The sequence below is a fragment of the Suncus etruscus genome, chromosome 6 (genome assembly GCF_024139225.1).
Source record: "Suncus etruscus isolate mSunEtr1 chromosome 6, mSunEtr1.pri.cur, whole genome shotgun sequence".
Classification (NCBI taxonomy): Eukaryota; Metazoa; Chordata; class Mammalia; order Eulipotyphla; family Soricidae; genus Suncus; species Suncus etruscus.
In genome coordinates this window covers 41,192,793-41,218,032 of record NC_064853.1, presented here as the reverse complement: position 1 = coordinate 41,218,032, position 25,240 = coordinate 41,192,793, and the positions used below count along the sequence as shown (strand labels likewise).

Sequence of the window (25,240 nt, the reverse complement as noted above, 5' to 3'; positions counted from 1 at the left end):
CTGTGTGGTCCTAGCAGTCACTCAGTTCATGGTCACGACTCATTCTTTTACACATTGCTTTGGAACAGCATATGTAGGTGGCTGGGAAATAGGCTGGCAGCCTGGAAAGGACCTCGAGGCAGGGCCTCAGCTGGACTCTTGTCTGGTGCTCAGGAAGCTGGAAGGGAAGGAATAAGGGGAGAACAGCATGAGCCCGAGATAACTTTATTGCATAACATGCATTACATCATATTGCCGTCAACGGAGATAGAGCATTGCGAATTTGCTGGGCCAGTGACTGACACTGGGTTCAAGTCCAGCGTCCTCATTTACTAGCTGAGTGACCTCAGGTTACTTTATTGAACCTAGTTTTTTGTTTGTTTCTGGTTTTGGAGCCAGACCCAGTGGTATTACTTCTGTCTCTCTGCTCTAAAGACCATATAGTGCTGGGGATTGTGGAGCTTGTGCTCCACTCCTTTCAGCTATTTCTCTGGCCCTACTGAAATGTTTTTAGTTTTCTTTTCTGAACCATACCAGTATTGCTCCGGGACTGCTCTTACTCTCAACTCTATGCTCAGGGGTTACTCCTAGCAAGGCTCTGGATCATATGTTGAGCTGGGGACTGAACCAGAGCCAGTCACATGTACATCAAGTGCTATTCCTCTGTACTCTGTACCCTATACCCTACATCCCTCTGTTACTCTTGTGCTATCCCTCCTGCTTCCTACTGAATATTTTTACTTTTGCTTTCCTTATCTGTATCTAAGTTGGTTTTTTTGTTTTGTTTTGTTTTGTTTTTTTGTTTTTTTTTGTTTTGGGTTTTGGGTTACACCCAGCAGTGCTCAGAGGTTACTCCTGACTCTATGCTCAGAAACCACCACTGGCAGGCACAGGGGACCAGATGGGATGCCGGGATTCGAACCACCATCCTTCTGCATGAAAGGCAAACGTCTTACCTCCATGCCATCTCTCCGGCCCTGTATCTAAGATTTATTTATAGTGTCTTCATCCTAAGTTTTTATCAGTGAGGATTAAAAGTAATACAGGTAATATATGTCAAACATAGGAAATTCTCACGAAATACATAAGGGGTTATCAGAACTCACAGTCTTCCCAATCCTGTGAGGTGATGGCTCTCTGCATTTTGTGGGGAAAGGGTCAAACCCCTGTCAGTGCTGGGAAGGCATTGTAGTGTGGTGTTTTGGGGACCCACTTCTAGTTTGGTGTTTTGAGGACTAATCAGTGCAAGGGATTGAACCTGGGATTTCCACAGGCAGGACATGTACTCCAACCCTTTGAACCATATCATGGCCTCCCAAACCCATTTCTTTTTTTGTTTGTTTTTGTTTCTGGATCACACCCGGCAGTGCTCAGGTGGTTACTTCTGGCTCTGCACTCAGAAATCACTCCTTGCTTGGGGGACTATATGGGATGCCAGGGGATCGAACCGAGGTCCTTCCTAGGCTAGCGCTTATAAGGCAGACGCCTTACCTCTAGAGCCACCGCTATGGCCCCATTTCTTTTTTTTAGTTAAAAAATTTTGGCAGTGTCAGGAATCAAATTCAGGGCCTCATACATACCAGGAAAGTGCTTTACTGCTAAGCCACATCCCCACCCTGGCACTGCCTGCATCTGTGGAGGAGTAGCTGTGGCACAGAGGGTCAGGTAGGGTCTTGCCTTGCATGCCACTGACCCAGCTTTAATCCCTAGCAGCTTGTATGGTCCTCGTGAACCTCACCAGAAATAATTCTTTTTGTTTGTTTGTTCCTGATCTTTGGATCACACCTGGCAGCACTCAGAAGTTACTTCTGGCGAGGCATTCAGAAATCACTCCTGGCATGTTCGGGGGACCATATGGGGTGCTGGGATAGAACCCGAGTCTGCCACGTGCAAGGCAAACACCCTACCTGTGCTACTGTTCCGGCCTCAGGTTTAATTCTTCAGTACAGAGTCATGAGTAATCACTGAGCATCTCCAGGTGTGGCCCGAAAACAACAACAGAAAGGGAGAGATGGTCTATAACTAACCAAAGATCATACAGCAGAGAAATCCGAATTCTTTTGTATCTTTTGTTTTATTTTTGTCTTTGAGTCACACACAGGGATGCTAAGGTCTTACTCCTAGCTCTGAGCTCAGGGATCACTCGTGGTGTGGCTTGGGGAGCTTTACGGGATGCTGAGGATTGAATTTTAGTTGGCCATGTGCAAGGCAAATACCCTGTCCACTATACTATAGTCTTATTTCAGGGCTCCTAGTTAGACACTGGACATCATCTTCCTAGAATCCCCAGAGCTGGTCCACAGGAGTGTCCTTCCCTGTACTCATGTCACTATCAGGTAACCTCCTAAAAAGACCAGATTTCCCAGCAGAGAACCTAGTGACACCCCCTGGGAAAACAAAATATGCTTCCTTAGAGCCACCTTCCCAGAGATCCCTGGCCCATTCCCAAGAGAAGGCCAGAGCCTGTGTTACCTTCCTGCCCCTCAGTGCCCAGAGAGCAGCAGGTGGCACCAGGGCCTGGCATTCAGAGGTTTCCCTGGTTGCTTGCTAAGACCTGCAGGGAGGAGGGGCATGTAGCAGCGTGACACATGCTCTTGACATCACAGCTGGCTTGGGCATTCCCCCATTTTGTAGACACAAAAGCAAAAGAGGTCAGGCCCAGTGGTGTGCTGCTTGCTGTCAGGTAAGCAGGCACTCCCTTCCTGTCTTAGGATGGTGAGATCACAGTCACAAAAGTCTGTCTCCAAAGTCTGTCTTCCTGCTGCTCTCTGTTGGACATGTGCTCACATGTGCCTACCAAACCAGGTGGCATCCCCCACAAGCCAGCATCTCTCACGGGGATCCTGGGAAAGTCACATCAAAGAAATCTGAAGGTGGTTGGAACAAAAAATAGTACAATGACTGAATATTGCTGGCTGCCCATCCCACAGGTTGAGCCTCCTTATGCCTTGTTGGTGTCTTTCCTTCTAGGCTGGCCTCAGTTGGCCATTGTGATGCTGAGGTTATGCACAAAGGTGAGAGAGGCAGACAAGGGCAGCTCTCTGCTATCTGGCAAAAATCTCCCAATCACAGGTGCCCCTTTATACATGTTCGATTCTTTGTGGGTTCTTTTTATTTTTATTTTATTTTTTTTGGTTTTTGGGTAAGACCCAGCAGTGCTCAGGGGTTAGTCCTGGCAGGCTCAGGGACTTTGAATTTGAACTGGAATTTGAACCAGGGTCCGTCCTGTGTTGGTCATGTGCAAGGAAGGCAAACACCTTATGTTATGCTATTGCTCCGGCCCTTGTGGGTTCTTTTTAAATTTTGGGGGATTGGGGGCCACACCCAGTGGTGCTCAGGGGTTATTCTTTGGGACTGTATGGGATGATGCCAGGGATAGAATCCAGATTGGCTGCATGCAACACAAGCTCTCTACCTGCTGTACTCTCTCTAACCCATCTTTGAAGTTTCAGTTTGCTTGTTGGGACAAATGGGGAGTTGGGGACACCCAAGCTGTGCTTGGGCTATTCCTAACAGTGTGTTCTGGGACCACTTCTGGCAGTACCTGGGAGACCATATACATTGCCAGGATGGAATATGTAAGGCAGGTGTCTTAACTCCTGTGCTGTCTCTCCCATCTACAGATTTTCCTTTCTCTCTTTTTTTGGGGGTGTGTGTGGGGAGGTATGGGAGCTATACCTGATGGTGCTCAGAGGTTAGGTTACTCCTAGCTTTGTGCTCTGAGACCACTCCTGCTGGGGCTCAGGAGACCACTTGGGGGTACTGGGGATCAAACCAGAGTCAGCCACATACAAGGCAAGCATCCTACCCGCTGTACCATTACTGGAGTCTCATCTTCTTGCCAGAACTCGCCTTCCTGCTTTGTCAGTTTCAGTTCACCTTATGGATCTCTCAGATTGGCTGTTGTTTTTTCAGGCAGGCCCCCACCCCTAGTGTATAGTAACCTTCACTGCTCAGTTTTCTCTGGACAGTGGGTTTCTCCTATACAATTGTCCTTTTTAATTTGCTTTTGTTTTGTTTTTGGTTTCTAGGCCATACCCAGCGGCACTCAGGGGTTACTCCTGGCTCTAAGCTCAGAAATCATTCCTGGCAGGCTCAGGGAACCATATGGGATGCTGGATGAACCTGGTCTGTCCCGGGTTTGGTGGCCTGCAAGGCAAATGCCCTACAACTGTGCTATTTTTCAGGCCCCCGGTACAGTTGTCTTACTGTTTGTCTATCCAGCTAGGGAGCAGGCCCTGCAAGGAGGGGCCTGATTGTTTTGTGGACCAGGACTTGGCCAGAAGAACTGTAGTAAACATGTGGCTCTGATGGATGGAGCGGGCCCTGTTGGACCAGAACAAGTGAACTGCAGATTGAGCTGAGAGCACAGACTGTCTTGTTGACTGACTTTCCTCCCTTGTGCTTCTGTTTCTTCTAGCTCCGGCAGCCCGAACCCCTACAGAGCCAAGACCTTCTCCAGAAGGTGACCCTTCCCCACCACCTCCGCCACCTCCAATGTCAGCCCTGGTGCCTGACACTCCACCAGACACCCCTCCTGCCATGAAGAATGCCACTAGCCCTGAGCGGCTCTCTCTAGATCCAGAGAGGCCTCGCAGCCAGCAAGAGTCCCCTTTCTCAGAAGCGAAGGTCAGGGGGTCCACCCCGCCAGCCACAGGCCCAAGGGACGCCAGGCCATCCCGCAGGAGCAGCCAACCATCCCCAACAGCGGTGCCAGTCTCTGACAGCCCTCCTGCCAAGCAAGGTGAGCACTGTCCTGAGCTCTGCAACCTACTCTGGGCTCAGCTTATGTCAACCCTGGACAATACTCCCTTGACCTGGAGGAGATGGGAGATGGGATGTGGTTGGTACATTCTGGTGGGAGAGCCCCAAATTGACTACCTCGTGGGAGCCTCCTGACCTAAATCTATTCTTGCTCCCTTGGCTAAGATGTAAAGAAGGCAGGAGAGAGGCACAAGCTGGCCAAGGAGCGGCGAGAAGAACGGGCCAAGTATCTGGGTGAGTGTTGGTATACCTTCATCACCAGTAGCCTCCTATTAGTCACAGCAGCACCCCAGGGAACTCTGAGGTGTGCCTGTGAGGGGGTCTGGGTGACAGCTCAAAGGGGAAAGGGTGAGCAAGAGCCTAGTGCCACTTGCCTGCACACGCACACACGCACCTATCCCAACAGCTCTGCTGTGGGGGATTTCCTGCCAGCAAGAGAGCCCAAAGGTGGCTTAGGAAGTGCCCAGAACTAGTAGGAGGCCTGTGAGCTTCATTCTGGGTGCCACATGGTCTGGATTTCCTGGCAATGGGAGAAAAGACAATGGTGTACTCTGTGCTAAGAGCAGAACAGGCTTTGTCATGGGAAATCCTCAGCCCATGTTGAGAGTGGGAAAACGGAGGCTCAGAAAGATGAAATCACTGGCCTAATCCATCCAGCTGGTGGAACAGTCGAGACACAGACCTAGGAGCCTCGTCTCATCCCTGGGCCACAATAGTCGTCACATGGAAACCTGTCTGACAGGCCAGGCCCCATGGGTAGCCAAGAAGATGGCACTAAAGGACTCATTACTCGGCCACGGCCAGATTCATGAGATCAAGGGGTCACATCTGGGCTCCCCATCACGCTGCCTCTTATGAAGTCTGACCCTGTCTTCAAAAAGCCCTTAAGGGTCGGGGAGTTGGCTCATAGGGCAGGAATGAAGGCTTTGCTGGAGTCCCAGGTTTAATCCAGCACTCAGGTAGCCTCCTAATATCATGGGTGTGGCCCACCAATCCACCCTTCAAAATAAAGCAGAAAACCTGGGGCTGGAGCAATAGTACAGCAGGTAGGGTGCTTGCCTTGCATATGGCCAATCTAAGTTTGATCCTCAGCACCCTGTATGGTTCACTGAGCCCCACCAGGAGTGACCCCTCAGCAGAGCCAGGAGTAAGCCCTGAGCATGCTGGGTATATCCCCCCCACAAAAGAAAAACCCAACCAGAAAGTCTTTGATTTGCTGAGAGTTGAGAATGGAAGAGAGAGGAGTGGGTATGACAAAAGAAAAAAAATGTGGCAAGACACATTTGGCCAGACCCCACTGAGGAAGCTCACACCACTGCCCGGCCCGCCCGGGTTCCCTGTCCCCACAGCCGCCAAGAAGGCAGTGTGGCTGGAGAAGGAAGAGAAGGCCAAGGCATTGCGTGAGAAACAGCTCCAGGAGCGCCGGAGACGGCTGGAGGAGCAGCGGCTGAAGGCTGAGCAGCGCCGCGCAGCCTTGGAGGAAAGGCAGCGACAAAAGCTGGAGAAAAACAAGGTTTGTGTGGGATGCTCTCTGCCCAGAGGGGCACCATGCAGCCCGAGTATGAGCCCATACATCACACATGTCAGTGCACCTCCATGTCCTCTTGAAGGCCTGGGCCTTTCTTTTCCCAGTTCACATGGCCTCTGTGGCCCTGTCATGCCTACTCTAGACTCTAGTCTAGCTGGGCACCTACAGACACGTTTGTAGGCTGGCAAAGACCCAAGAAGTCCAAGGTCAGAGCCTTCAGATGGGGTCTCACCTGGGAAGCTCAGGCAGGGACATTCCCCACCCATTTTCAGAGAAACACCTCATAGATCCAGGAAATGACTCAAGAACCATGAAAAGCTCCCCAAGAACCAAGGGATCTATTGCCAGGTTTGGTAACCTTGGCTTCTGGCAGTGAGTCAGGGAAAGTTTGTGTGTGAGTGTGGGGGGGTGTGCAGGACACTGTCACCGGAGAGAGGGACCTTTCTCCCCAAGATAAGGAAGGCCAGCAAGCCTGACCTCTCCCCTGCCTTTCCCCACCCAGGAGCGCTATGAAGCAGCCATCCAGAGGTCAGTGAAGAAGACATGGGCAGAAATTCGACAGCAGCGCTGGTCCTGGGCAGGCGCCCTGCACCACGGCTCCCCCGGACATAAGACCAGTGAGTGGGCCGGAGGGGCTGGGATGAGCGTGCAGGGCTGGGGCTGGAGGAGAGGGGAGGGAGCAGCTTCAGAGCCGGAGCTGGCAGCGCCTGCAGCAGGTATGCCTTGCTTCATGTGACTTGTATTTTCTGGAATGATCCGTGGACCAAAGGATCCCTTCACAAGGGCTTCCCTTTCAACTCAGAGATGGATTCTGTTCCTTTGGATTGCTCTTCCAACCCCTCATTTCAGAATGAACTGCTTTGTGCCTGCCAGTTATTAGTTAATGAAACATCTGCATACATAGATACTCAAAGAAAATGATCCACCACTACTTACCCCCACCTCATGCCTGTCTTAGAAGGTTGATTTCTTTCTCTGGCTTCTCGGCATATAGCCCCATCATGGAATTTGGTCTCATTCTTTGCTGGCATGTATGCACCTCTGGGTTTGGATGTCTCTGTCATGGCAAAGCTCAGAAGCTCTTTGCTGTGTATCCTTTGCCGTATGTGCTCAAGGATCTCTGTGTAGTTGTGTCTCAAAAACATGTCTCACTCTCCTGGGTCTGTGGTCTGCTGGACCTCAGTGAGGGCTCCCAAGTCAGGCAGAGCGAGGTAGTGTTCTAACTAACAACAGTTTTGGGGTCTCTGCCTCCATCTGTAAAGTGGGGATAACAATGCCACTTGCCTCCGAGACTGTAGGTAGATGTGTGGGAGGATCAAGTGAGGTAATGTGTGTGTGGTGCCCCACACGCTGCCTGGTCCACGGTAAGCACCCAACAAACGTGAGCCGTGCACATCCCACCAAGTGGCCTGCGTGTGTCATGCATCCGGGCCTGCCTCGCCATCCATTCGTGTGTGGATGTCTGTGTCCATGCATGTCGGTGCCCCCAAGTGCCTTTGGGAGGCCCTGTCCCCCTGACCTGTGCACGTTCCTGCATGTCTCCATCTCTGTGTCCCTAGATGTATGTGGATACATGTGGGTGATTGATTTTGGTTCTGACTGGGACTTGTCCCTGCATTTATCCCAGGCCATAGTGTTGCTGTCCTAGCTAGCGTCCTAGCTGGGTAGCATCCACCAGTGCCAATGCTGGGTGGTAGTGGCTGTGAGGGTGGGTAGCAGCGTCCAGCCCCAGGGGACGGCTTCCTGGCCAGGCAGGTCGTAGCTTCTCTAGTTTTAACTCCACCTCCTTCCTCTGCCCCTTCTCCGTCGGCTCCCCCAGTGCAGGTTGCCTCTGGTCCCCCTCCACCCCATTCTCCCCAGAGCCGGGTTTACCTCCCCCACCCTTCCCAAGTCTGCCCACTCCTCCCTCTACCCCTGCCCGCGGAGCACCCTGCATGGAAGGCCTCAGTGCCCCCCTGGCTCCTGCCCGGCCCGGCCCTAATGCCGTGTCTTTTCCCCTCCAGGTGGGAGCAGGTGCTCCGTGTCGGCAGTAAACCTGCCCAAACACGTGGACTCTATAATCAACAAGCGGCTCTCAAAGTCCTCTGCCACGCTCTGGAACTCCCCCAGTAGAAGTAAGAGAAGGCCCAGCCTTACTCCCCACCAGAGCTCAGGACGGACCCCAGAGCCCTCCCACGCCCCAGGTCTCCCGCCCCTTCTACCCTTTGGGGGGGAGCCGCGTTTGGATCTGGCCCCTGTGGACAGAGGCGCCCTGCAGGAGAGGGGAGCAGAGACAAAGGACAGTGTCCTAGCAGGCAGCAAGAGCTGTGGGGGTGGGTGCGACAGGGCAGCCAGCTGGCCTAGCTAACCTCAGGCAGGTGGCCTTGCCCCAGGACCGGGTTGGCCGGGTGCTGTGTGTGTGAGGGCCCCAGCAACGCTGCCTTCTCTGTCTCCGGAGTCCTAGCTACAGCCTTGGCAGCGCCAGAGTCAGGGCCTACCAGGGCTGACCCGCCCCAGCATTTCCCACCATGCTCTGGGCTGACAAGTGAGCTCAGCAGGAGGAGTTATTTATAAGTTTCTCCGATGGTTTATTTGGTTGCCCTGTTGCCCAGCAACCGAATCAGCTGCTGTTACCAGCCCCACCTGACTGAGGCTTAAAAATAACCCAGCAGCTGAGGGGACAGAGACGGGTGGCCCCCGGGCAACCAGGCCTCTTGCTTGCAGCCTTTCTCTCCCTGGCACTGCATGCTAGGCGCTGGGCTTCTGAGTCAGATGAGCACGAAGACCTTCTCTGTCCCACACCCTCAGGGCCATGCACCCCCAGGCACAGGCTCTGAGTAGAGGCTCCCCAATGCGGGACCTGCGATGGGCAACGGGGGGTGCCTTCCACCGGACCCTGGGGGCTCCTCTCTGGACTCCCAGCTCAAAGCCCTGGCACCAGGGAGAGGCAGAAGAATGCCCCCCAGCCAGGCTGAGAGCTAACCTAAAAGGGAGCTCGCCTGGGTCCACGAGGATCAGACCTCATGGCACTTGGGCGGGCAGGACTCCTTTGACTTTGCCTGGGATGGCACCTGGTGCCCACCCTCCTCCCGCCCCACTGACCCGCAGGACCCTCTGCAGCGTGGCTCACGTCCCTTCTCTCCCGGGATTCTCCTAGATCGCAGCCTGCAGCTGAGTGCCTGGGAGAGTAGCATCGTGGACCGTCTGATGACGCCCACCCTCTCCTTCCTGGCCCGGAGTCGCAGTGCGGTCACACTGCCCCGCAACGGCCGCGACCAGGGTAGGGCCGGCGGCCCCGGGAGAGCCCCCAGCAGGGGCCGGGCAGGGGCCAGCCTCGCCCGTGGGCCGCCCCCCGACCGCACTCATCCCTCCGCAGCCGTGCCCCTGTGCCCACGCTCGGCCTCTGCTAGCCCCCTGACGCCGCCCTGCAGCGCCCCCCGAAGCGGGCACCGCTGTGCCCCTCCTGGGGAGCGCGCGGAGCGCCGCAAGCCCAGTGCGGGCGGCAGCCCCGTTCTGGCCCGCAAGCGGCCCGAGGCTTCGCCGGTGAGTGAGTGGGTCGTGGGTCATTGGAGGAGGTGTAGGGCATAGGTGGGGACCCAGAGCTTGAGTCCCCGGCACAACTGACCTCTCTGCTCGCTGCCCTCCCCACCTCTCCATCCTCGCCAGGGACAGAAAAAGGAGAAGAAGGACAAGGAACGGGAGAACGAGAAGGAGAAGAGTGCCCTGGCCCGGGAGCGCAACCTCAAGAAGCGACAGTCCCTGCCCGCCTCTCCCCGTCTCCGCCTCTCGGCCGGCAGCTCAGCCTCAGAGCTTAGGTGGGCAGCAGTGGCAAGGCTACTCATTCATGCACTCATTCATAATTAGATGTGGGGAACCCACTCCTCAAATAAAACCTGGAGCCTGATTATATGCTTGGGGGCTACTCATGGCTTTGTGCTCAGGGGACCATGTGGTGCCAGGATCAAGCCCAAGACTTTAGCGTGTAAGTCCAGCCCTTACAGCCATCTCCCAAGGTCCAAGAGCAAATATTTTAATTTCATTTCATGTAATTGATTTGGTTGTGGGGCTCCCACAGCCCTTTTATGTTTAAACTACTTTCTTTACTTTGTTGTTTGTTATGAGGATCCCTCCAAGGCAGTGGTGGAGTGCCACAAGGGTCAGGCCCCACAGTGCTAAAGGGGTCATACCACCTGGGGATTGAAACAAGGCCTCACTGATGCATTTAAGTGCTCTACCGCTGAGCCACATCCCCAGTGCCAGCTTGCTTTGTGTGTGTTTCATTCATTCATTAAAGTGCCCTAGCACCTATAAAACCACCCACACACTCACTCAGTGGTGTTCTGAAGGAATGAGTGGGCCTAGCATGTACTGCTCTAAGCATAAGTGCACTCTAATGTACCAAAAAAGCAGGCTTTATTCTTTCCTTTAATGATCATACTTGGGGGGCTGGAATGATAGCACAGCAGGTAGGGCGTTTGCCTTGCACACTACTGACCTGAGTTGGATCCTGAGCATCCCATATGGTCCCTCTGCCAGGAGTAATTTCTGAACTCAAAGCCAGAGTAACCTCTGAGCTGGGTGTGGCCCAAAAATAAACAAACATAACAATAAAACATAAAAGCAAAACATAAACAAAATCATACCGGGGCCAGGGAGGTAGTTCAGAAGGTAAGGCAATTGCCTTGCACGTGGCCAACCCAGGCTTGATTCCTGTCTTCCCTTATGGTCCCCCAAACCTCTAAGCATCACCAGGTGTGGCCCAAAGCAAATAAGCAAGCAAACAAAACGATCATACCAGGGAGGCGGAGTGAAAATACAGTGGGTAGGACGTTTGTTTTGCACATGGACAACCTGAAATTGTTCCCCAGCACCCAAGCTAATCTGACCCTTTCTTTTCAGTCCTAAATCCAAGACCCGACCATCCTCTCCCTCCACATGGCACAGACCTGCCTCACCTTGCCCCAGCCCAGGGCCAGGCCATGCTCTGCCCCCCAAGCCACCATCCCCCCGAGGCACCACTGCATCACCCAAAGGGCGCGTTCGGAAAAAGGATGAGGCAAAGGAGAATTCCAGTGCAGCTGGGCCTGACGACAAGAACCAGAGCAAGGGCAGGGCCGGTGATGGGAAGGAGGCAGCAGCGGCCACCTCACCAGCACCCTCACCTGCGCCCTCTCCCATCCCTGCTCCACCACAGAAGGAGCAACCCCCAGCAGAGAACTCTGCAGGTGAGCATGGAGAGAGAGGACGGAAAGGGGATGGAGAGAGAGAGAGCAGGGGAGGTGGGGGCTGCAGGAGGTGACTGGGTGCTGGGAGATAGCATGAGGAGAAGGTCCCAGCCCCCAGAGAAAGGTCCCACTCTCTGATCTGGCTGCCAGAATTGGGTTTGGGGCTCACTTCTGGTCTTGTATCCCATTTCAGATACTGCTGTCCGGACCTCATCCCCAGCCCCACCTCCACCTCCCCCGGTGACCCCTAGCAAACCCATGGCGGGCACTACGGACCGAGAAGAGGCCACCCGGCTCCTCGCTGAGAAGCGGCGCCAGGCTCGAGAGCAGCGGGAGCGTGAGGAACAGGAGCGGAAGCTGCAGGCCGAAAGGGACAAGTGCGTGCACCCCCATAAATTGAGGGGAACCCCCCCACTTCCCATCACAGAGGGAGCTGCAGAAGCGAGGAAGATGGAGTCAGTCTCCTTCCTTTTCCAGGCAAATGCGAGAGGAACAACTGGCTCGGGAAGCTCAGGCCCGGGCCGAGCGCGAGGCCGAGGCCCGGAGGCGGGAAGAGCAGGAGGCCTGCGAGAAGGCTCAGGCTGAGCAGGAGGAGCAGGAGCGGCTGCAGAAGCAGGTGCCAGCGGGCTGGGTGCAGGTGTCTCCTGGAGGGAGCCAGGGATCTGGTTGGAGGGAAGACTGGAGGCCAACTGCCTTGAGCTCACAAGGGTCTTTGGCAGAAAGAGGAGGCTGAAGCTCGGTCCAGAGAAGAAGCGGAGCGGCAGCGGCAGGAGCGGGAAAAGCACTTCCAGCGGGAGGAGCAGGAGCGGCAAGAGCGCAGAAAGGTGAGTGAGAGCAGCAGGCAGGTCACAGAGCAGCTGGTGTGGGTGGTCAGGACCTGACCAGTGAAGGGGGCTAGGGAGGCTGGGACAATGGGCCTACTGGGCAAAAATAATTGGGAGGGTCTGGTTCCCTGTTCTTCAGAGGATTGATGGGTACTACCAGGGTCCTGGTACCCCAGGAAGCAAGTGGTGGGGGAAGGTTTGGGATCAGGGAGGAAGGTGGGACTGACTGATGCTGGGGCCTCCAAATAGCGCCTGGAGGAGATCATGAAGAGGACTCGGAAGTCTGAAGCTGCAGAAACCAAGGTCAGGATTCCCAGGAGGATGTGGTTGGGGTGGGGTGGCAGCTGGAGGGGCTGGTGAGGGAGAGGTGGCAGCCCTCGGTCAGGTGGGGCCAGAGTGTCCGCTTGCCTGACTGTCCTTCTTCTCCAAAGCAGAAGCAGGATGGAAAGGAGGTGAAAGCCAACACTTCGGGTCCAGGTAAAGCTCCTCCCTACCCCTTAGTCCATGTCCCAAACTTTCTAAGACCCTCCAGATTGCAGCCCCTCACCGAGGCCATTACTTCCTTCCCACAGACCCTGACAGAGCTGAGGACACCCATTCCTCAGAGCTGCAGAAGGAGGCAGGGCAGAAAGAGGCACTGACTCCCCAGGAGCCTCAGTGGAGGTACCAACTCTAATCCTAAGGGTGTTCCCCTGCCCCCATCCAGCAAGCAGGGAGGTTGAGGCTGGAGCTGGCACTGTGGATTCCCCGGGCCAGTAGCAATGCCTGAGTGTCTGCCCCTCCTCCACAGCCTGCCAAGCAAGGAGCCACCTGGGTCTTTGGTGAATGGCCTGCAGCCTCTCCCCGCGCACCAAGAGAATGGCTTCTCTAAGGGACCGTCTGGGGACAAGAGTCTGGGCCGCACACCAGACACGCTCCTGCCCTTCGCAGAGGCAGAAGCTTTCCTCAAGAAAGCCGTGGTGCAGCCCCCACAGGTCACAGGTGCGGCTTCTTGACTCCCAGGCCCAGGGGTGGCGAACAAGTTCAACACAAAGAGATAAAATTTTAAACTGTGAGAGTCAGAGAGCCACACCACGCAGTGACCTACCAAAACAGACAAACATTCACACAAAAGCATCTAATTTTAACAATAGTATATTAAACATATATTGCATTTTGCCATTTTGAGTGAGGGTAAAAATCCTGCAGTGATGGTGAGGGTGTGCTGCGTCCTCCACACTAAGAACTCACGGCAAGATGTGACCATGTGACACATGGGTTCCCTGCTCGATGGCCTGTGCAGTTGTTTCCGAGGGATGGGAGATGGGATGATGCAGCCTGGGGGTGGGACTGTGCGCTTGGAGATCTCTCCTCAGAAGTCCCTCCTCAGAAGCAGCAGAACAAAATCCAAACTTGGCAAAGAGCCACAGTATACAAAATAATGAGAAGAGGCCAAGAGCCTCATTCATTTTGGCCAGGAGCTGCCTGCGGCTTGAGAGCCGCGTGTTTGCCACCCCTGCCCAGGCCCCTTCACACCCTACCCAAGAGGACCCCCATTCCTGCTTCATTGGGGAAAGGGAAGGCAGTACTTTGCCCTGACTTTTGCCCCTCCTGTTCTTCCATCAGAAGTTCTTTAAACGGTTGCCTTGGATCTAGACACAGCACTGAGAGCTTCTCTGCATCACCTACCAGGAGATCTGAAGAAAAGGAAATGGAACAAAGCCGGAAGTGGCCTGGGCACCCAGGAGGGTCCTCTTTGTTGTTTTTAATCTGCACCTTATAGACTGATGTCTCTTTGGCAGGAGCCAAGTCCTGTCCTCAGTGCATTTGTGTGCTCACACGTACGGACACCCCCAACCCCACACACACATACACTCACAGCCTCTCGGTCTCCTCTCGTGGGAGAGGAGTATTTGCCTCTGTAGTATTTGCCTTGGTCTGGTGGGGTTTGGTGGATGTGAATACTGTAAATAGCTTGTGCTCAGACTCCTCTGCCTGGAGGGGCGGGTGCAGGAGGTCAACCCTCCCAAGACTCCTGGGGAGCTCTTCCTCTCTATTTAACTGTAACTGAGGGGGAGCCCAAGAACGGGCTGGGGGCACCCGGGGCCACAGGTTGCTTTAGGGGAACTTGTGCCTCCTGCCCTCACCTGGAATCAGTGTTATTGCATCTGATCAAATGTCTCCAGAAATAAAGAGAAAAAATTCTGCTGCTCTGCTGCTCCTGCGTCTCCTTGGGGCTGATGAAGGGTTAGGAAGATGTGGCCTGTGAATTTTAACACAAGCAGAAGAAATAAGGGTCTGAGGATATCTGCACCTTCAATAGCGACCCTGGAGCCCCTACCTGCCGTCTCCCACTTGGTCATGAATCACTTCATTCATCTAGCAAGCATGGCTGTGTCTGCACTGTTTGGGCAGTGAAAAAAAGCTGCTCCTCTTTGTTTTGGGGTATTTTTTTTTTTTTTTTGGTTTTTGGGCCACACCCGGTAACGCTCAGGGGTTACTCCTGGCTATGCGCTCAGAAGTCGCTCCTGGCTTGGGGGACCATATGGGACGCCGGGGGATCGAACCGCGGTCCGTCTCCTAGGCTAGCGCAGGTAAGGCAGGCACCTTACCTCCAGCGCCACCGCCCGGCCCCGGGGTATTTTGTTTTTTTTTTTTTTTTTTTTTTTTTTGGTTTTTGGGCCACACCCGTTTGACACTCAGGGGTTACTCCTGGCTATGTGCTCAGAAATCGCCCCTGGCTTGGGGGGACCATATGGGACGCCGGGGGATCGAACCACGGTCCGTTCCTTGGCTAGCGCTTGTAAGGCAGACACCTTACCTCTAGCGCCACCTTCCCGGCCCCTTTTTTTTTTTTTTTGTTTTGTTTTCGGGTCATACCCGGCTGCGCTCAGGGGTTACTCCTGGCTGTCTGCTCAGAAATAGCTCCTGGCAGGCACGGGGGACCATATGGGACACCGGGATTTGAACCAACCACCTTTGGTCCTGGATCGGCTGCTTGCAAGGCAAACACCTCTGTGCTATCTCTCCGGGCCCGGTATTTTGTTTTTTGTTTTTCTTTTTTTGGTTTTTGGGTCACACCTGGTGGCGCTCAGGGGTCACTCCTGACTCTGTGGTCAGAAATTGCCTCTGGCTCAGAGGACCATATGGGATGCTGGGAATCGAACCACCATCTGTCCTGGGTTGGCCACATGCAAGGCAAAAACCCTACCACTGTGCTATCTCTCCACCTCCCTGTTTTTGTTTCTTCTAAGTGACATCCAGCAGAGCTCAAGGCTTACTCTTGGCTCTGATTAGGAATTATTCCTGCCAGTCCTTAAGGAGACCATATGGAATGCTGGAGAAAGAAACTGAGTTGGCCCTTTACAAGGCAAGAGCCTTACCCACTGTATCATCGCTAAGTTTACAAGCTAATGGGTGAGCATCAGAGACTCAGTAAGCTGCTTGCTCAGGACAGATTCCAACACTACTGCCTCATACATACCAAACAATCCTGATTTGATTCCAGTGGTTGTCTTCCTAGTGGATCCCAAAGCTTCCAGCTAGGTTGATCCTAACCTGAGGTAGAAATCATGTATGTAGGGCCCGGAGAGATAGCACAGCGGCGTTTGCCTTGCAAGCAGCCGATCCAGGACCAAAGGTGGTTGGTTCAAATCCCGGTGTCCCATATGGTCCCCCGAGCCTGCCAGGAGCCATTTCTGAGCAGATAGCCAGGAGTAACCCCTGAGCACCACCGGGTGTGACCCTCCCCCCCAAAAAAAGAAATCATGTATGTAATGAGTTAGAAATGATAGTTTCAAATCCCTCATGAGCTCCAGGAGCACAAGCCTGTCAGAGTTCTGGGTTCCATCCCTGGCATTGCCACAAAGAGAAAAAAAAAAGAAATTGGCCAACTGCCTCATGAGTGAGTGCTATGACACGTGATGATTCCAGGCCACAGCAGAGCCAGTAGGACTTCTCAGAGAAGCTTCCTCTCATCTAAAAACATGTCATATGGGAACAAGCTCCAAGATGGCTCCCCCGTCCCCCACTTCCTTGTGTTTTTACCCTGTGTAGCCCCTCCCTGTGGCACACCCAGGCTGGGCTGAGTGACCATCGGAATGCAGCAGAAGTGATGCTGTGGCATGACTGAATCTAGATCAGAAGACAAGTGGCTTCTGCTCTGACTGTTGTTCGCTCTGGCACTGCTCACTCTGGCACCGATCCCCCTGGAGGAAGGCAGCTGCCACCTCAGCTCTGCAGAGGCCCACGTGGCCTCCACTGTGGCCGCCTGCCCACAGTCACGGGAAGAGCCTTGGTTGCAGAGGCCACAGCCCCTGTGAAGCTCAGATACAATGCCAGCCCTGCCCCACAGCTCAGTTCTCACCATAGAGAGACCCTCCACCAGGGCCCACCAATCAACCCCTACCCCATTGGACCCTCCAAAACTATGAGGCAATAAACTGTCACCTGCTTCTAAGTTTTTTTTTTTTTGTTACACAGAAATAGTTACTAAGACCTAGCAAGGAGAGAACTGTAAGATGAGGTCAGCTGAGGCCTGGAACGGCTGCCTCCACCCTGCCTGGCCGGTTGAAGGGCAAAACTAAGCCAACGGTGATAGAAGTTGAGGCAGGAAAAACCTGGTCCTTGAAGGCATTGCTGCAGACACTACTCCAAAGCCTAGCTTACTGCATGGCAACTTCTGCTTCATTTTATTTATTTATTTTTTGATGGGGTAATGGTACTGCTGCTGGGGACCACACTCCTGGGTGCTCTGGATCTACTTATTTTTGGTTTGAGACAATATTCAGTAGCACTTGAGGGTTACTCCTTGCTCTGTGCTCAGACGTCACTCCTGGCAGGCTCAGGGGACCATATGGAATGTCGGGAGCGAACCTGGTTTTGTCATATACAAGGCAAAAAGTCCTACCCGTGGGCCAGAGAGATAGCATGGATGTAGGGCATTTGCCTTGCATGTAGAAGGATGGTGGTTTGAATCCCTGCATCCCATATGGTCCCCAAGCCTGCCAGGAGCAATTTCTGAATGTAGAGCCAGGAGTAACCCCTGAGCACTGCTGAGTGTGACCCCCAAAAAAAAACCAAAACAAAACAAAAAAATCCCTACCCGCTATGCTATCGCGCCAACCCCCTGGTTCTACTTCTGATTCTGATCTCTGGGAAGTGTTTGAGGGATAATATCTGAAACTAGGGGCCGGAGAGATAGCATGGAGGAAAGGCGTTTGCCTTTCATGCAGAAGGTCATCGGTTCGAATCCCGGCGTCCCATATGGTCCCCCGTGCCTGCCAGGAGCAATTTCTGAGCATGGAGCCAGGAGTAACCCCTGAGCACTGCCGGGTGTGACCCAAAAACCACAAAAAAAAAAAAAAATCTGAAACTAGGGATCAAACCAGGTCAGTCATGTGCCAGGAAAGCACCTTAGTCCCTGCACTATAGCTCCAGCATCAATTTTCTTTGCTTTTGAAGCTAAGAATTTTGTTTTCTGAGATGTGAGCCAAAAGCTCTTCACTTGTTTTGAAATGCAAACAAGGCAATCCTTCCCAGAAGATGCACAAAATACATGAAAGGAGGGCCATGGAAAGGAAGACCACTTCACTGGGCCAGAAGATTGAGAAGGAACCAGTCAAGTGATAAGGGGAGCATTGGTGGCTCAGTGATAGAATTTCTCACCTACCGAGTGATCACGGGCAAAGAGAGTAATGGGCAGCCCCACAGGAGCAGAACAATGAAAAAGAGGAGAGACGGGGCCGGGCGGTGGCGCTAGAGGTAAGGTGCCTGCCTTGCCTGCGCTGGCCTAGGACAGACCGCGGTTCGATCCCCCGGTGTCCCATATGGTCCCCCAAGCCAGGAGCGACTTCTGAGCGCATAGCCAGGAGTAATCCCTGAGCATCACCGGGTGTGGCCCAAAAACCAAAAAAAAAAAGAAAACGAAAAAGAGGAGAGACAGGAAAGGCTGATGGTCAGTTCCTGTGCCAGCAGGGCAGGGCATGGACTAGCAACCCTCAACTGCTCTCCCTGCTGTGATCTGTGCTCATTCCTTTCAGTCCCAGCCAAGCCTGCAGTTCATAGTCTCATGGAGGCAGAGGAACCAACATTTTCCTGAAAGCAGGACCCCTAAGTAATGCATGCAATATTTTATTTATTCACTCAATAAAGCGGTGATGGTGTCAATGGAACAGTTAAGCACAAGTGACAAGTAAACTTGGGGCAAAGTTGGGTATTAACCAAATAACCATAAGACCAAATAACCTGTTAAGTGGTCAATGTTGACCATTAACAGGAGATGTCTAAAGGGCTGGAGTGCCCCCAAAAAAATTTTTTTAAAGGGCTGCAGAGGTTATAATGGGTTAATACACTTGGCTTGCCCATGGTCAATTCTGTTTTGAATTTCTGGCAGTACATTATGGTCCCCTGAGCATTGCCAAGAGTGATCCCTGAACACCAAGCCAGGAGTAAGTCCTGAGCACCACTGAATGTGGTCCCAATCCTCCCTCCAGAAAAGGCTGGAGTGTCTACTTTGTAGACAGGAGGCCTGGGATCGATGCCCAGCATCACTTGATCCCCTGAGTACCACTAGGAGCAACCCCTGAGCAGCAGGCCAGGAATAGATACCAAGCACTGCCTGGTTCGTCCTCATAACAAAACAAAACAAATGTGTTCACAGTGTTATAAACGTGACATTTAGGGAACACCAACCAAGGGTCCTAGGTTGGATGCCTCTGACTAATGTGGTTAGTCAGAGGTCTGCTAGGTGAGCAGGTTTTGACTGGCAAAGTAAGAAGCATAAAGAGAGGCAAGAAGTACTTTCCAGTGTCAGGGAGATAGCACAGCGGTAGGGCATTTGCCTTGCACACAGCCGGTCCAGGACAGATAGTGGTTCAAATCCTGGCATCCCATATGGTCCCCTGTGCTGCCAGGAGTGATTTCTGAGCACAGAGCCAAGAGTAACCCCTGAGCGCCACCAGGTGTGACCCACAAACAAACAAAAAAAGAAGTACTTTCCATGCAAGTGGAAAGTACATGCAAAGGCCCTGCTGGCAAAGGAATGTGTTGAAGTATCTAAAAGACTGCAGTTAAAAGACTCTTTTTGCTCACCCTGGAGTCCTTTCTTTGGTGCTTTGGTACATGTGACTCCACTTTTTTTTAATTAAAATTGGTCTTGAGGGGCTAGAGTGACAGCATAACAGGTAAGCATTTGCCTTGTATGCAGTTGATTCAGGTTCAATCCTCAGCATCTCATATGGGTCCTCCAAGTCTGCCAGGAATAATTTCTTTTTTTTTCTGTCCCCTCCCCAATGAGAGAGAGGGAGATAGATAGATAGATAGAGAGAGACAGACAGACAGACAGACAGAGAAAGACAGAGAGAGACGGAGAGAGAGAGGGAGAGAGAAAGAGAAAGAGAGAGAGAGGAAGAGAGAGAGGGGGAGAGAGAGAAAGGGAAAGAGCCAGGAATAATTTCTAAGCTCAGGGTTTGAGTAATCCTGAGCACTGCCAGGTATGGCCCAAAAACAAATAAACAAAAAATGATTTTGAGGGTAACCACGAGTATACAGTAGCAGGTGGACACTTGTCTCGCACATGGCAAATCTGCCAACCCCTCAAGCATTCATATGATCCCCCCTGCACCACCAGAAATAAACCCTGAGCACCATCAGGTGTGGTGCAACCAACCCAATTCAATTACCAACCCAGTTCAATTCCTGGCATCACACAGTCCCCTAACAGCTCTAGGAGTGATTCTTGAGCACTACTAGATGTGGCCCAAAACTGAAAAAAAAAAAATAATAATAAGGCTGAGGACAGGACTTTGAATTTGGACTCTTCAATGAAGTGGGGAGAGTGGCATGGCCAGGTGGATACTTTTGGGCTATGTCTGGTGGTGCTCATGGTTTACTTTTGCCTTTGCACTCAGGAATTACTCCTGGAAGTACTCAGAGGACCATATCAGATGCCAGGGAATTAGCCTTGGTTGGCCATGTGCAGGGCAAGAGCTCTACCCACTGTACTATGGCCACAACCTTCAGTTTGGAGCCTTTTATTAAACTCTTTGCAGTTGGGTCCAAAAAAATACAAGAGTGGATAAGGTTGTTACCTTGCATGTAGCTAAACCTGGTTCGGTCCCCAGCACCATATATGGTCCCTGGGCCCCATCAGGAGTGAACCCTGAGCATAGCCAGGTGTGGCCCAAAATCAAACAAACAAAACCTCTGTGATTGAGTGAAAAAAGAAGTACTAGGGGCTGGAGAGATAGCATGGAGGTAAAGCGTTTGCCTTGCATGCAGAAGGATAGTGGTTCTAATCCTGGTATCCCATATGGTCCCCCAAGCCTGTCAGGAGCAATTTCTGAGCATAGAGCCAGGAGTAACCCTAAATGATGCTGCGTGTGACCCAAAAACCGAAAAAAGTAGGACTTGAGGCAGGAGAGATAGCATGGAGGTAAAGCATTTACCTTGCATGCAGAAGGATGGTGGTTCAAATCCCGGCATCTCATATGGTCCCCAGGAGCGATTTCTGAGCATAGAGCCAGAAGTAACCCCTGAGCACTGCTGGGTGTGACCCAAAAAAGCCCAAACAACAAAAAAGTAGGACTTGATTATAAACAATGACTGTCAGTGGCTCAGGGCCCAAAAGTATCTGCCTTGCTAACATGAAGCCCTGAGTTTGATCCCCAATGCCATCTGCATGCACCATGCCTAGTCCCTGCATGTCTGCTGTCTGGGCCCTGACTCTGCCCTGACTCTGCCATGATTTTTTTTTTTGGTTTTTGGGCCACACCCAGCGATGCTCAGTGGTTACTCCTGGCTGTCTGCTCAGAAATAGCTCCTGGCAGGCACGGGGGACCATATGGGACACCGGGATTCGAACCAACCACCTTTGGTCCTGGATCAGCTGCTTGCAAGGCAAACACCGCTGTGCTATCTCTCCGGGCCCCCTGCCATGATATTTGCATGAGATATCTGGTGTGTTTACTGCCTCATATGTGCAAGTACAACTTCAAATTTTGACCCTAGCAAGAATAGCGACCACAGGGTTGAAGTGATAGTACATCAGGTAGGGATCTTGCCTTGCATCTGCCGACCTGTGTTCAATCCTTGACATCCCACATGATCCTTTAAACCTGCTAGGAGTGATCACTGAGTTAAAAACAGGAGTAAACCCTGAGCACCATGAAGTGTGTGGTCCAAAAATAACAACAAAAAATTGCAACTAAAGATAATGCAAGATAAAGATAGAATAAAACCAGTCAGGGAAATCAATGAGTGTAGCTGAGAAAGTAAGGCTGGAGTAAGAGCTGAAGGAATAGAGATTAACAAGACAGAACAGTGTGATGTTAGAGGAAATAGTGTGTGCAAAGGAAGTATGGTCAGCATGGTTAATGTACCTTCTTGAAACAGAGCAAGGAAGGATGGGCCTCTGAAACAGAAGAGATAATGCAGGCTCTAGGTGGGACCTGTGGACCATGCTGAGGTAAGATATTTAAGTTTCTTCTTCTTTCTTTTGGTCACACCCTGTAGGGTTTTTTTGGGCAACACCTGGTGGTGTTTAGGTATTAATACTGACTCTGCACTCAGGAATTCTACTGGCAGTGCTCAAGGGACCATATGGGTTCCAAACCTGAGTCGGCAGCTTACAAGGCAAATACCCTACTGCTGTGTTATTGCTCTGGGTCATTCCAGCTCATTGAATATTTTTCAGCCCAGGTATTTGGTTTTCATGACAAGAGCCCCAATAAGTGTTGGCAGATTCCAGCAGGTGGCTGTCATGATTGGCAAAAATTCTAGGCACTGCCCCCTTCACCCCAAGAAGGCACTGAGTGGAGGGAGAGGAGAGGGAAAGTGAGGAAGATTTTTTTATATAAAATATTTATTTTAGGGGCCGGGCGGTGGCGCTAAAGGTAAGGTGCGCCTGCCTTGCCTGCGGTAGCCTTGGACGGACCGCGGTTCAATCCCCCGGTGTCCCATATGGTCCCCCAAGCCAGGAGCAACTTCTGAGCGCATAGCCAGGAGTAACCCCTGAGCGTTACCGGGTGTGACCCAAAAACCAAAAAAAAAAAAAAAAAAATTTATTTTAGCACCATGATTACAAGCATGATTGTAGTTGGGTTTCAGTCATAAACAGAACATCCCCCTTCACCAGTGCAACATTCCCACCACCAATGCACCACCTCCTTCCCTATCCTTCCTGTATTTGAGACAGGCATTCTACATCTCTCACTCATTAAGATGGTCATGAGAGTTGCTAGTGTATTTTCCTAACTGCACTCACCATTCTTTGTGGTGAGCTTCTTATTGTGAGCTGGTCTATTGTCTCTGGGCATTATTACAATAATGTCTTTAATTTTTCTTAAAACCCATAGATGAGTGAGACTCTTCTGTGTCTCTCTCTCCCTCTGACTTATTTCACTCAGCATAATAGATTATATGTGCATCCATTTATAGGAAAATTTCACAATTTCATCTCTCCTGACAGCTACATAATATTTCATTGTGTATATGTACTACAGTTTCTTTAGCCATTCATCTGTTGAAGAGCATCTTGGTTGTTTCTATTGTCTGGCTGCAATAGAATTACAATTGGCTGTAAATAGTGCTGCAATAAATATAGATGTGAGGAAGGGATTTTTTTGTTTGTTTGTTTTTGGGCCACACCCGGTGGTGCTCAAAGGTTACTCCTGGCTGTCTGCTCAGAAATAGCTCCTGGCAGGCACGGGGGACCATATGGGACACCGGGATTCGAACCAACCACCTTTGGTCCTGAATTGGCTGCTTGCAAGGCAAATGCCGCTGTGCTATCTCTCCGGGCCCAGGAAGGGATTTTTTGAATTGTATTTTTGTGTTCCTAGGGTATATCCCTCGGAGTGGTATAGCTGGATCATTTGGGAGCTTAATTTCCAGTTTTTTGTTTGTTGTTTATATTATTTTATTTTATTTTTGGTTTTTGGGTCACACTCGGCAGTGCTCAGGGGTTACTCCTGGCTCTATGTTCAGAAGTTGCTCCTGGCAGGCCCAGGGGACCATATGGGATGCTGGGATTCGAACCACTGTCCTTCTGCATGCAAGACAAATGCCTTACCTCCATGCTATCTCTCTGGCCCCAATTTCTAGTTTTTTTGAGGAATCTCCATATTGTTTTCCACAAGGACTGCACTAGACAGCATTCCCACCAGCAGTGAATAAGAGTTCTCTTCTCTCCACACCCTGCCAGCACTGATTGTTCTTGTTCTTTGTGATGTGTGCCAGTCTCTGTGGCAAGTGAGGGAGATTGACAGAAATGAGCCACCTGGAAAGAGATGAGTCCTTGGTCCCATGAGCGTGAGACACTGAGAAGGTGAAAAATGGGACTAGATATTGGGAGTGAAGAAAAGATGTCAGGGATGATTGCACACTTTCTGGGTGAAATCAACCCAATGTCCTGCCCTTCTGGAGAGAAGGAGGGCCTCCAGGAGAATGTCAAGCTGTGGAGGAATGGATCAAAGGCCGGGATCTCCAGGGGCCAGGGATGTGGCTCAATGGCAATGCACTTGCCTGGCATACATAACCCCGTGGGGTTCGATCCCTGGTAGGTACTACAATAAGTAAGTATGACCTTGGGCTGGAGACATAGCACAGTGGGTAGGGCATTTGCCTTGAACAGGGCCGACCCGGGTTCAATTCTCCATATTCTATATGGTTCCCTAAGTACTGCCAGGAGTGATTTCTGAGTGCAGAGCCAGGAGTAATCCATGAGTATCGTCGGTTGTGGCCCTATATGTGTGTGTCATATGTGTGTGTGTGTGTGTGTGTGTGTGTGTGTGTGTGTGTGTGTATATATATATATATATATCCCTATATATGACCTGGATATCCATGACTAACCGTTTCTAGCCTTATCCCGGCCTGGGTTGAATCCCCCAGCTAGAGAATGGTGTGTGTGTGTGTGTGTGTGTGTGTGTGTGTGTGTGTGTGTGTGTGTGTGTGTGCCTGTCTGTCTGTCTGTCTGTCTCTTCCGGGAAGTCCTCGGGATGGGCGGGGCGGGCGTTGGCAGGCTGTCCCTGCAGGCTGGACCTCTGCCGGGGACTTCGGAATGTCCGGTCTGCTTCTGAGCTTGCGACGCCTGAGAGCAGAGGCGGAGGCAGCAGCCGCGCTCGGGAGGTGCCCTTTCTGCCCAGGGGAGGATGGAGGCAACGAATGGGCTTCCCGCCTCCCTGCACGCCAGCCACCAACGCTCCCGACTCTTGCAACCTTTCCCGCATCGCGCACCCACAGCACCAGGACGGCCGGCGACGTCAGGGTGGCCTAGCAGCGGGCCTGGAGCTGTCAGTCGCCACACCCTTCCTTCGGGCCGGGCCGGGAGCCAGTGGCTGGGCACCTGGCGCCCCCTGGCGGCAGAATGCACACATCGGCCAGAGACCATTGAGCCTCCGGATCTCAGATGTAGGCCTGGGGTTCTATACAGGCCTGGGGTCCGAGCCAAGAGGTGGATCAAGGAGTGTGGTTTCCTGCCCGCCAGGCTGGGGACTCACTCTATAGCTGAGAGCAATTCTTCGGACGTCTAGGAGCTTCAGTTCTCTCATCCTCAAGTCAGGCCTAGGGATAGAAGTGAAGCCGTCCTTGGTGCTTGGGGGGGATGCAGTGGGTAAGGCGTTTGTTTACCGCAGATAGAGCTAGTCTGGGATCTATTTCCACCTAAAGCCGAGAGTCATTCTTGAGTACAAAACCAGGGGTCATCCCTGAGCACCGCCCGGTGGCTCAAAAACAAAAACAGAACAACAAAACAAAACAAAAGAGAGGCCTTGTCTGAACTAACAAAGAATAAGTTACGTATTTTTCTTTTTAAATTTAATCACCATGAAATACAGTTAGAAATTTCTTGATGGGGACCCGAGAGATAGGACAGCGGTAGGGCATTTGCCTTGCACTGCACAAGGCCGACCCAGGATGTACCTAGGTTCGATTCCCTACATCCTATATGGAACCTGAGCCTA

At 52.1% G+C, this 25,240-nt stretch overlaps 1 protein-coding gene across 10 annotated transcripts in view; it reads left to right on the top strand.

Moving 5' to 3' along the window:
* MAP7D1 (MAP7 domain containing 1) overlaps positions 1–14,483 on the top strand; it is a 28,503-nt gene extending 14,020 nt beyond the window's left edge. The window contains exons 2-17 of one of the 10 annotated variants that reach the window (XM_049774687.1): positions 4,400–4,723; positions 4,909–4,977; positions 6,093–6,256; positions 6,774–6,888; positions 8,275–8,454; positions 9,408–9,793; positions 9,917–10,065; positions 11,150–11,475; positions 11,669–11,852; positions 11,953–12,091; positions 12,195–12,299; positions 12,549–12,602; positions 12,731–12,776; positions 12,872–12,962; positions 13,090–13,280; positions 13,905–14,483. In XM_049774687.1, coding sequence (XP_049630644.1) covers positions 4,400–4,723; positions 4,909–4,977; positions 6,093–6,256; positions 6,774–6,888; positions 8,275–8,454; positions 9,408–9,793; positions 9,917–10,065; positions 11,150–11,475; positions 11,669–11,852; positions 11,953–12,091; positions 12,195–12,299; positions 12,549–12,602; positions 12,731–12,776; positions 12,872–12,962; positions 13,090–13,280; positions 13,905–13,915 — 2,534 coding nt within the window. In that variant the 3' untranslated portion in view covers positions 13,916–14,483. Of the gene's footprint in view, positions 1–4,399; positions 4,724–4,908; positions 4,978–6,092; positions 6,257–6,773; positions 6,889–8,274; positions 8,455–9,407; positions 9,794–9,916; positions 10,066–11,149; positions 11,476–11,668; positions 11,853–11,952; positions 12,092–12,194; positions 12,300–12,548; positions 12,603–12,730; positions 12,777–12,871; positions 12,963–13,089; positions 13,302–13,904 lie in introns of those variants that run through there. The other 9 variants (XM_049774691.1, XM_049774690.1, XM_049774692.1 and 6 more) reach the window with 9 other exon arrangements.
* The last annotated feature ends 10,757 nt before the right edge of the window (positions 14,484–25,240 follow it).